We start from the raw sequence: 12681 nt of genomic DNA, 5'->3' as shown, positions 1-12681 counted from the left end.
GGAGCGACGAGTCCCTCCCAACACCGCCCGCGCGGCTGCATTCTGGACTAACTGGAGCCTCCGAGTGCTCCTCAAGGGGAGCCCCATGTAGAGAGCATTGCAGTAGTCCAGGCGGGAGGTGACAAGGGCATGGGTGACTGTGCGCAAGGCGTCCCGGTCCAGAAAAGGCCGCAACTGGTAGATCAGGCGTACCTGATAAGCTTTATATGGCTTTATACTGTAATGGTGGGTTGGAGGGAATCAAATACCTCCCGTGGACCAACAGGCCTGGTGAGTGGCAGCTGGCTCCCCAGTATCGACTGAAGGCGGAGACCATATTGGTTGGAACGGATTCAGAAGAACAGCACACGGTGTGGTGGCAGCCCCTTGAACAGCGTGTACACAGCGGTGTAGAAAGCAAAGGGAAGGCTACTACACTATATATTTCCCAGGAAAATCATGTTAATGGCGGCAAAACCTAACAATGGCCCCGAGTATGGGCACCCCTTAAATGGGGCAGGGGTGCTAAGAATCTCCCGGTCCGCTAGAAGCATGATAAACCCAAAACTACGAAACTACCAAGAAATGTCCAAATACAATATCTCTATATTGGGAGTGAGTGAAATGCGCTGACCTGAAAATGGAATGTGTAGAATAGGAAATTATACTATCTACTACTCTGGTGAGAATAGCAAACACCATCGAAATGGAGTAGCTATAATTGTAAACAATCGTGTAAATAAATGCATCAAGTCCTTTATTCCTGTATCCGATAGAGTGATAATGATCCAAATAAATAGTACTCCAGTAAATATGAATGTTATACAAGTTTACGCTCCCACAGCTGATAGCGATGAGGAGGATTTAGAGAAGTTCTACGAAGATATAAGCAGTGTACTGAAAACCCTAAAAAGTAATGATATCACAATACTCATGGGGGACTTCAGTGCAAAAGTGGGAGAAGGAAGTGATGCTCCTGTAGTTGGAAACTTTGGCTTAGGAACCAGAAATGGTAGAAGTGACAGATTTGTAGATTTCTGCAAGGAACATAGGCAATGTGTGATGAATACTTTTTTCAAGTTGCCAAAAAGACGCCTCTATACTTGGCGATCACCAGCAGATCCACGAAATAATGTAATAAGGAACCAAATTGACTATTTTACAATAAACAAAGATTTAGAAAATCAGTAAAATCAATAAAGACATACCCAGGTGCAGATGTACCATCCGATCATAATCTACTACTTGCTGAAGTCCAGCTGAAACTAAAAAGGATGAAAAACCCGAACCCTGCTAAACCAAGAATCGACAGAGACTTCATCGTTAAACTTGGAGGTAAGATTAAAGAAGAACTAGAAAATCATTTAAGGGAAACCAACAACCTGAATGATGATGATGTAGAAGCAAACTGGAATAAATTCAAAAATGCAATAGTAGAGGTAACAAATTCAAAACAGAGAGAAGGGTACCACAAGAAACAACTGTGGATGACTGAGGAAATTCTTCATCTCATGGATGAAAGAAGATCTTATAAAAATAAAAACAAAGAAAAATACAATGAATTGCAAAAAACAATTAGAAGAAAAATTCGACTGGCAAAAGAAAAGTGATTTGCAAAGAGATGCAAGGAAATAGAAGAGACAGAACGTATACATGATAATTTCAATTTACACAAAAAAGTGAAAGAAGCAGTAGGCCTCTACAAAAAGAAAACCAACAACCTAGTTGACAAAGAGGGGGAAATTATCTTAGGTGAGGATGAAAAACTAAAAAGATGGAAGGAATATATTGAAAAACTTTTCGAGGACACTAGGGATGATATAGATATGGGAAGTATAACAACTGGACCAAATATCACTATGGAAGAGGTTGAACACGCAATAAAAATAGCAAAAACAAGAAAAGCCACAGGACCTGATGATATCCCAGTAGAAATTTTAAAATTGCTGGAAGACAATGGGAAGAATTTTTTACTGCAGCTCTTCAATCAGATATATGAAACAGGAAAGATACCAAATGATTGGCTAAAATCAACCTTTGTGACAATCCCCCAAAAAATAAATGCAAAGAAGTGTACCGAATACAGAACAATAAGTTTAATGAGTCATGTTCTGAAAATATTCCTGAGAATAATTCACACAAGAATATACAACAAAATTGAAGAGCATCTAGGTAACACACAATTTGGTTTCAGAAACAATCTTGGTACACGAGATGTGCTGTTCAGCATTCAGGTTCTTGTACAGCATTGTAGAGATGTCAATCACAGTGTTTACATGTGCTTCATTGATTTCGAAAAAGCTTTTGATAAAATAAGACACAGCAAACTATTAGAAATCCTGAAACAAGATGACAAAGACATCCAAATAATAAAGAATCTGTATTGGCATCAGGTAGCAAATGTGAGACTAAGCCAAAAATACTCAGCTGATGCAGAAATAAGAAGAGGGGTCAGACAGGGATGTATTCTGTCTCCACTGTTGTTCAATATCTACTCTGAGTCAATCTTCAACGAGGCACTGGAGAACATCGATGCTGGTATCAAAGTAAACGGTATTTGGATCAACAACTTAAGATATGCTGACTATAACAGTTCTGCTTGCCAGTAAGCATGAAGACCTTCAGCTCCTCATCAACAGAGTCACAGAAATATCTGAAAAATACGGCTTGAAGCTTAACACCTCAAAAACCAATATCATGGTCGTCAGCAAACAACCCGTTAATTTACCACCAGTAAATTAAGAAGGAATACCACTAGAAAAAGTTGAAAGGATCATGCACCTCGGTTCCAATTTACATGAAAGCTGGGACATGACCGTTGAAGTAAAGACAAGGATAGAAAAAGCCCGAACAGCATTCTTCAAAATGAAAAGGTCTTCTGCAGTCACAACATAAGCCTAAGACTGAAAATCAAGCTTGTCAGATGATATATTTTTTCTATCCTGCTCCATGGAGTAGAGAGTTGGTCTCTGACAAAAGGCCACCTGAAGAGACTAGAAGCATTTGAAATGTGGATTTACAGGCGGCTGTTACGTATAAGCTGGGTTGACAAGATCAGAATGAGGAGGTGATAAGCCGCCTGGGAAAGCCAAGGGAAATCATCAAAACAATTAAAAAACAAAAATTAGAATATTTCGGACATGTGATGCGACACCCAGAAAAATACGGCATACTCCATTTAATTCTCCAGGGAAAGATTGAAGGCAAACGAGGTCCAGGCAGAAGAAGAAGATCGTGGCTTCAAAATCTAAGGGATTGGTTTGGACAAAACTCAGCAGCACTTTTTTGTGCGGCTGCTGATAAAAACATGATCGCCAACGTCCGATAACGGATATGGAAGAAGAAGGAGGAGGAGGAGGAGGAAGGAGGAGGAGGAGGAGGAGGAGGAGGAGGAGGAGGAAGAAGAAGAAATTGCTGTGGGAATCAGCTTTTGCTTGTGGCTTTTGTTTGGGAGGATTCTTAAAAGGGGATGTAGGTGTTGAAAGAAAAATCTTCATCAGGGTCCAATCCAAGCTGGGAATAAACAAAATGGAGACTGCTTTAGAAAGAAGGTTGTAGTTTATTGAAGAGCAAAGCCAGACAGAAGCATGGCTCTGAGAAAGCTGACCACATGGAGCAGGGAGTGGTGGGTTTTATACCTTCTTGGGCTTTTGTGTTTGGAATTGTTCCTATGGCATGAACTTTGACCTGAAGTTCAGTATGCCTTTCTGGTATTCTGATGGTGGTGGGTTGATCCTATTATGTCCTAAAGGTCATATCCTGCTTCCCTGGGACTGTGATTGATGGCTATGTCCTGTGTTGGATTTTTGGGGGTGAGGGGTTGTTAGTTCTAGGGATCTTTGTCTTTCTAATCCCATCAGCTCTAAGCTTCCTGGTGCCTGTCTTTCTGAAAGGATTATCATATCTGCATTTCTACAGACCTGGTTTCTGCTTGGGGGAGGGAGACTTGGGGCTATTAAGAAAAACTGGGCATGCTTCTCTGCCTTTATAAGATCCTTTGAGGAAATATAATATTCTGCCTTTTTAATATTTCTTTCTCTGGGGGGGTGACTTCCCACATAGGGGGGTCCTGGAACAGGACTGTGAGAAGAGCTTCCTGAATCAGAGGAGAAGGAAGAGGAAGTAAACTTGCCTGTCAAACTTTATCTTCTGAGAACCTGCTTCAGGATGTTGCATGTTCCTAGCTAATTGTGGTTTATGTAACAAACTACAGTAAAAAGTAAACAGTAATGTTTGCATAATGTATAGGCAATTTGTCTGCCTTTTCTCACATGCTGTGTTCTTCTAACTAGGAAACAAGTGTCCAGGAATCAACATCTAATTGCCCCCTAGACAGAGAAGAACTAGGGAGATGTTCATGGTCATTTCTACACACGATGGCAGCATTTTATCCTGACCGGCCCAGTAAAATTCAGCAGCAAGAAATGATACAGTTTATCCAATTATTTTCTAAAGTTTTTCCTTGTGATGAATGTGGAGAAGATTTCAGGAATAGGTGAGGGGTTGGTTTTTTTTTGAATGCCTGAATTTTATGTATCCTTTGCCTTAAAGGAATTAATTTTCTGCTATGAGATGATTTAACTTTAGCATAGTAGAAACTCTACCTCTGTGACTTGTTTATTCTGTGAAAATTAAGCAGACTTGTGTATCTTTTAACAATGAACTAAAAGATACTTGTGTATCTTTTAACAAAGAAGTAAAGGTGCATTTGGTTTCCCTTGACACAGAATACGAAAAAATCAACCTGATGCCAGCAACAGACGCGATTTGACACAGTGGTTTTGCCGGATTCATAATGAAGTAAATAAGAAACTGGGAAAGCCTGAATTTGACTGCTCTCTTGTAGACCAACGATGGCGAGATGGATGGAAAGATGGATCCTGTGATTAGATCTTCTGGATATTTTTCCAACTTGATTAAAAAAAAATCAACAAAACGCCCCAAAAGCAATCCAGTATGGACCTTTCCTAGAGACAAAATTGTGCTTTGTTATTAATGGAGGTGATGGAAACAGGCAAAGGGTTTTGATAGATATTTTCCATTTCTGGTTTTGAAAATTTAATATTGAACAGATCTCTGTAATAATTTTCAGATGAAGCCTCTACCTGTTGATTGTGCTCTTTTCCTGATCACTTGAATTATTTCAAATATCCGCAAACACTGCCTTCAGAAGACTAGAGTATGTTTGAAGAAACCGTTTTGAAGATGAAGACATTGCACTTTCTTAGCTCAGTGCTGATTTAATCCCTGGAGATCTGAGATGGTCCATCTGCAACTATTTGCAGCCTTCCTCTGAGCCCAGCATCATTTGCCTTCATTGTGTTGCTTGCACTTTTGTTTTCAACGTATTTTTCCCCTCTCCTTAAAACCTAAAATATTTTTTAATTCTATTTTTTTTAAAGTGCTACAATATAAATATCTAGAAAACTGTCTGGATACATTTCTGCAGCATATACACAGTAGGACAGCGTTTCTCATTTAAGGTGTGAGCAATGGTATCCTCTTTTTATTTTCCTTCTGGCCAGACTCACAAAAGAAGACATTCTAGATTAATTTACTTTTCATTAATGAAATAAGCCCATAGGAATCATGAGGTTATGTTATATATCAAAATGCACAGCTCTTAGGAATGGGGGCTTGTGAAGGTTATGTTCATTCCACATAATGGTAAATTGTTGAGTTCCATTTCAAGTAAGTGTTCTTTTTACCTACCAGAACTTTGTGTGTCCAAAGTCTCGTGACCTGGAAGTGGGAAATAAATGTGCTCGGAGATACCACCTCAAAGGTGGTATGTGTTATGGCGGAGCCGGCTGGCTACAATAAACTGTCAACAGTTGCCTTGTGAGGAAAAGCAGAAGGTTGGAGTGAAGAAATATTGAAGGGTATTCTTCTATCCCTTAGATAGAAAAGTTTCAAGTTGTATTTTATACCACAATATACCATGTAAGATTACCAGTGAAATTCAAACTGTGATTAAAGAGATAAATGTGAGAGACGTTGACTGTTTAGAGGTAGCCATGTTTATCAGTTTTTGATAAGCTATTTTTTGGAAGAAATTTATGGTTTGAAAGAATTTAGTTTCTTGTTTTATCTGAATATGGGAAACTGGCTTGGACTACAGTATTTAACAGAAAAGGTAACTATCAAACCTTGTTAATTATAGATATAGATTGATGAATTTATTTCTCTGGATTGGTTCTACTTTTCCTGACCTATTAAATTTGGAGATCTTATTACTAAGAGATATGTTAACCTGAATTATTTTCATTTTACTGGGGTTGGCTAAAGTCCAGTTTTTTTGCCCAAGCAAAGCAGGTGTGATTAATGAATGCAAAATACACAAAGCACAGTGAAGGACAACTCCAGTCTTCTTCCTCTATGTACTCTGGGTCAGTATCTGGAAACTTGCAGCAGAGGAATAAGAAAGCTGGTGATGAAATGGCATCTGGTCCTTGCCAAAGGGTCTTCTTCTTAGAAACATTTAAAAGGACAGCTGTGCCCCATGGCCAAGGATTTGGCAAGCACTACACAGCTCTATTACTAAAGTCAAATGGATGTTTGATGAAGGAAAGGTCTTAACATTTTGTATCTAAGATAATAAAAATCAAATTTTTGTTTGCAGATGTGTGGGATGCTTTCCATTGGTAAAAACAATTATTTAAATACATTTGATGAGGGCAATTTTAAGTATGTCTCAGAATTTATTTTTGTGCTTGCTAACCGAATAATAAAAATAAATATTCATTTGTTTTCCTCTCCATTTTTTAAAAGTAAATGTTTCCCCAATGTTATACTTCCTACTAGTGTTGGAGTCAGGATATTACTGTATCTCTTCAGATAATATTATTCAAGGATGATTTATTATCAAGTTGAAAACAAGCTTGCAAGGAATACCAAGCAATACCAGGCTGAGTTGGAAAGAAAACATCCTAGAAAATGATAATGGCAAATTGTTTCTGTACTGTTGGCAGGAAAACTGGATGTCTCCCTTACGTCCCAGGAGCTGTGCCTGACCTGCAGAAGACTGACTTACAAAAAACAGTTTTGCCAAATTCTCCATACGCATATTCAGAAAGTATTCAGACCCTCTTCACTTTTGTCAATTTATTATGCTGTAGCCTGATTCTACAGAGAATTAATAGAATAGAATAGAATAGAAGCTGGAAAGGACCTTGGAGGTCTTGTAGTCCAGCCCCCTGCTCAAGCAGGAGAACCTATACCACCTCAGACAGGTGGATGTCCAGTCTCCTCTTGAAAATCTCCAGTGATGGAGCGCCCACGATCTCTGGGGGTAAGCTGTTCCACTGGTTGATTGTCCTCACTGTCAGGAAGTTTCTCCTTAATTCCAGGTTGCTTTTGATCAGTTTCCAGCCATTGTTTCTTATCCTGCCCTCTGGTGCTTTGGAGAATAATTTGACCACCTCTTCTTTGTGGCAGCCCCTCAAATACTGGAATATTGCTATCATGTCCCCTAGTCCTTCTTTTCTCTAGACTAGCCAAACCCAAATCCTACAATCAGTCTTCATATGTTTTAGTCTCCAGGCCTTTGATCATCTTAGTTGCTCTTCTCTGAACTTTTTCTCAAGTCTCAACATCTTTTGTAGTATGACTAAAATTGGTTGCAGTATTCCAGGTGAGGTCTCACTAGGGTTTTATAAAGCGGTACTAATACTTTGTGTGATCTTGATTCTATGATTCTTACACTCAGTGGCTCCGAGATCACATCTGTCCGCTCCTTCAGAACCCTGGGGTGCAAACTCTCTGGTCCAGGTGATTTGTACTCATGCAGGGTGGATAGGCATTCTCTCACCATGTCCTTGCCTATTTTGACTGGTGCACCTGTTCTACCTGCCTTGGGCTATTTCTTCCTTTTGTGTAAAAACAGATGCAAAGAAGGAATTAAGCAGTCCTGCTTTCTCCCTGCTGCTGGTCACCTTCTTGCCATTTGCTCCCATTAGTGGACCTGTTGTTCCCTTGACTTGCTCCTTGTTCCTTACAGATTGACAGAATTTTTTTGTTGTTATTTTTGGCATTAGTTGCCAGTCTTTCTTTGTTGTGGACCTTATTTAATATGATGTAATTTAATCTATCTTGAGTTAGTGTTAACAAATCAGTGTTAACAAATATACTTTAAATGTACACTATATTATCCAAAGCTTGTCTAGATTATAAAAAGCCAGATTAAGATGGACTGAGATGAATGAATAATATTTGACCAAACTGATTGTATAGTTTAACTAAAATAACAGTTAAAATTTTGCTATCCACAATGATTACAACATAGAGCTATAACTGATGTCTTGACTGGGATCTTTTCCTTCTAAAATCAGAAATATATACTATAAGCTTTGTAACAGGTGTGTGCTATTTTTACATTCCTCCTCCTCCTTGGAATAAGTTGTCCCTGTCAATCCTCGCAGTCACTGATGCTTCATCCCACCAGCCTTCCTGCAGTATAAAGCAACGAATCATCCAGAGATGATTTTGTAAAGGATGGAAAGGGAGGGATGAATACGAGGTCCCTGAGTATCTGCACTGCTGCTTCTTCCTATACATTTTGGTAAAGAGAGTTTGCTGGTGGTGGGAATGCTGGGCTTAGCCATTGCCCTCTGCGGCAGCCAGTCCTTCTCTGACCTGCATGGGGATAAGATTTGGAGCTGGCATCAATATCACAAAATACATCATGAAATTGACGTAATTATCACGGCCAACAGTTCATTGACTTGGGTTATGTAACAAAAATACTATAGTGTGGCTTCTTCTGTTGGTGAAACCAGCCAGCGTAGCTTGCTGTAAAACATGGTTTATGGCTTAGTATTTATACAAACTCATCCAACTGATTTATCCTTTAAGCCATGATCAAACTAACAAATTAATGTGCTGTTCATATCACTGCAAACAGCGGAGTGTGTAGCTTATAAACACTTATCAGTGGTGCTTCACATGCAGCAGCAGCAACCCAGTGTTTTGTTTTACATTGTGTTATCCAGTCACTAGACTGAGACTGGTGACCACATATATTTCTGAGATAAATAAACCAGGTTCTCCTGTTACATTTAACAAACAGAAAAAGCCTTTTATTCAGCTACAATCAGCCATAACCTTGCAATAGATTAATCAACAGCCCTTTGTATAATATTTTCCTTCCCCAGTTTTTTCAGCCTTTTCTCTTTCTTAAAGGCATTCTTTTCAAAACATCCACAATTTTCACCTTAACTACACTGTTTATAGATCGTTCTCACAACTGTTCACATACAATGGGTCTCATTTCAGGTTGAAAGAAATTTACTTGGTTTCCCCTCTTCTGAGAACAGCGGTCTCAGGCTGCATGGAAAGTGGCTGAATTGGAGAAGCCCGATTTGTTTTTACCCAATATTTACCCAAATATTACCCATAATATTTGATTCATGTTTGCGATACTGGCAAATATCTGTAGCTTGGGTGAAGGACGAGGGTGGAGATTCATTCTCCAAGCTTGTGGAAGCTCAGAGATTGATTCATGTTGTTTAAAGCCAGTTGAGCTCCAGATGAATAACTCTCCTCTGGGAAAGAGGAGAGCCATTGGTCATATACAACCCCCCCCAGGCTCTCCTTTTGGGGGGAGGGGGACCAGGGCCTTTTCTTGAAATGCAATTGCTGAAATGCCATTAGTGTGTTGTCCTTATGGGACCCCTAAAATAGGCTTAAAAAAACACAAGTCCTCCAAAGATTAGCAGAGCCCTCCAAGAAATGTTAAGGACGGGCCCCCTGATCTCCAATTCCCCTTCTTGTCAAGTGAGGCCCTTCGATCTCTTTCACCTTCTATCTATAATTTTATATTGCTGAGTAACCTTTAAAAAGTGAGTCTCCCCTGGAAGTCAGTAATAGATACAAGTCAGTGACTCACCCGTGACTGAAAAGGAAGAAGAAAAACATCACCATGCATTGTGAAGGTGTTGCTTTTCAAGCTCTCTTCGCTCCCTATAGAGGGGGGGGCAGACTCTCAGGGGGCTAATGAAACCCCTTTGAAGGGGTTTCCTTTCTCCACAGACAGGCGGGCTCTAAATCTGGAGTCAAGAGGTCTGATGCTTTTCTTGGAAGAAGGTAAACTGAGGCACAGGGAAAGTCAAGATGGCTGGGGGGGGAGAACCGGATTGGATCCTGCTGGACCCATTGCTCTAGCAGGAGGAAGGGGAAGTGTTTTCCCGAGCAGAGGAATGACATAGTTGTCATGGCATCAGTATCTATGGAATGAAAATCATTGTCATGATATTAGATGGGGTGGGGTGGGGAGAGCATGGCTGCACCTTTGATGTAAAAATCCTGCTGTATATTGTGTGACATCCACAGTAACTACTCCCTCCATGGGCTCTCTCAGATTGCTAGTATGCACCACAGCCTGGCTGCAAGCTGGGGTTGTAAAATCTCTTTATTGGTTCTTAACCATCAGGGGAGGGGATGGTGATAAGAATTTTTATCACTGTTCAAAAAGGCTCACATGCATGATTATCCTGCCAGAGTAATTAACAACAACCCTGTTAGGTAGGCCATCTTCCATTCCAGGAACAACTAATCTACTGTAGATCTTTTATGAGCTGAGTTAGTGGGAGTGGATTTAATATTTGCAGAGTTTAGCAGGTCCTGGGATTATTATCATTATTATTATGGTTTAGCGCACAGTCAGCCAGATATTCAGACTCGATTTGGCATTTTTATCCATACATCTAGTCCTTCCCAAGGACCTGGGGTAGGCAGTTGTTGGTATTTGATGGTGTTAGAGGTATCATTGCAGGATGGAAGCTGTTCCGCGAGCTAAGCTGCCTTTTGCATTTGACTGATGGGGATTTTGTCAATGCTGAAGAGGTTCACATCATGCTCCAGTTGTTTTGCAATTGCACCCAAGGTGCCTATGACTAATAGTCCTACCTTTGCTTTCTTTTGCCACAGTTGTTCTATTTCTTTGTGCAGTCTTTGTATTTTGTAATATTCTCCAGTTCTTTCTCCAGGTACTGCCACGTCCACCATCCAGACTTTTTTCTCTTTCTGAGGTGTTGTGTGGCAGGCGTCTGTCAGTTTGAATTCTAAAGTCCCAGAGCACTTTAGATTCTTAATTTTCTAGTATTTTCTCTATTTTAGGTCCCACCAGTTCTTGCTTACAGGCAAATGGTATTTCTTGCAGATGTCCAATGCACCACTGTCATTGTCATTTCTCTTCAATGCCCATAGGGACATGGTATAACACCTTAGGAATTTTAATTTAATTTTAACTTGGTGAGTGTAAATAAGTGAATAATTAATAACAAAGAAGCCATAAGTGGAATGGGTAACAACAGCAAAGAAATGAAGATTTGCAAGTTGTTTTGCTTTCTTGAGACGGGAACGAAGCAAAAGTGTGTCTTTCCGTCCTTCCGTTTTCCAGGTGGGATATCTCGCCTATGGGCAGCAGCCCCAGCCCACACCGGTGCCTCTTGAGCCTGGGAGGCAGATGGAATTGGGATCTCCTTCGGGGAGCTTATTCCCAGCCGAGGGCTTGGACACTGGGGCCTAGTCTGGCGCTTGGGGGTGGGGAATCGGTTGTGTGTAAAGTTGTGATAAAGGGAAATCCGCCCACTTGAGCTGCCGAAGGAAAGGCACACTAGAAATACAGGCAACAAATGAATTCTGGGAGACACCACTGGAAAAAGCGAAGTAATATGGCTCTCACTGCTACTTGCCTTGAGGGGCCTCCCTCTTCTGCCTAAATAGGCAACTCTGGAAAAATAGGGTTAGGCCATGGGATTTGCTACCTGGCCCCGGCTTTTAAACATTTCCTTCCTCTTCAGGCTCCCTCATGGATGATTTTGCATCTGCAAATCCTGGTTCCCCTTTGAAGTTTTTCCTAAGAACTGATTCATGTTGTCTTTAATAACTGCACTGCTTTTAATAGGATTAAAAATAAACAGGTTATTTTATTTGAGATGTATCATGCCTTTCACTGTGTTTGCAGTTTGGTGCTTGAAAGCTGTTTTATCAGCTGCTTCCAGTGCTGTGTGAACAGCAAATTGTAGCTCATAAATACTAAATATTGATTCAGAAATTATTAGTGACGCTTCCTATAAAGAGGTGGAGAGCTTCCCAACAACCCTGCAGAGCAGATTATTACCAGTCCATTTGAGAGACTGAGGCAGGAAAGCTGAGGATGTGGCATCTCTGTGTTAATCCATGGCAGTTGGAAGTCAAATCAGAGCTTTTATGGATTGGATTCATAACCTCCTTTGCATTTACCTGAAAAGCTATTAATTTAACCCAATGAGCCAATATTTCTTCCTTTGTGGCAAACCTTTCACCTCAGCCTTTTTCTCCCTATGCTCGCTGCTCACACATAACCTTGAACTCGGTTCTTCCCTCCCGCTTCATTTTGCTCTTCACATGCAGACTGCAAACCCTCTGGGAAAAGAGGGCAACAGGAATATTCTGGATTTGTACAGCACCCTGCATGTGACACAAATTAATTAGGCAGCAGAGTAAACAAAGGGCAAATCCTAAATCCAAGACTATGTTACTCCTGACTCTATTGTCATGCCAAAATGTTGAAGGATATTTGTCCATCTTTGCAGATTTTCTTTCTACCCATTTTCATCCAGCTTTTGTAAAACAGAGACACACAACCTTCGGTAGGTCCATAATATGTAGCAACAGCCACTCTTTTACTGGGAAGGGGCAGATTTGACAGGTTTGTGGGAT

General features: G+C 40.4%; 1 protein-coding gene across 1 annotated transcript in view; it reads left to right on the top strand.

Moving 5' to 3' along the window:
- GFER (growth factor, augmenter of liver regeneration) overlaps positions 1 to 4903 on the top strand; it is a 5955-nt gene extending 1052 nt beyond the window's left edge. The window contains exons 2-3 of the mRNA XM_015816252.1: positions 4272 to 4474; positions 4707 to 4903. Of these exons, the coding sequence (XP_015671738.1) occupies positions 4272 to 4474; positions 4707 to 4869 (366 nt within the window). The 3' untranslated portion in view covers positions 4870 to 4903. The remainder of the gene's footprint in view (positions 1 to 4271; positions 4475 to 4706) is intronic.
- Positions 4904 to 12681: the final 7778 nt, after the last annotated feature.

This window comes from Protobothrops mucrosquamatus, unplaced genomic scaffold, assembly GCF_001527695.2.
Source record: "Protobothrops mucrosquamatus isolate PMUCROS unplaced genomic scaffold, P.Mucros_1.0 scaffold418, whole genome shotgun sequence".
In the NCBI taxonomy this organism is placed as follows: Eukaryota; Metazoa; Chordata; class Lepidosauria; order Squamata; family Viperidae; genus Protobothrops; species Protobothrops mucrosquamatus.
This window is presented reverse-complemented; position numbering and strand designations above follow the sequence as displayed.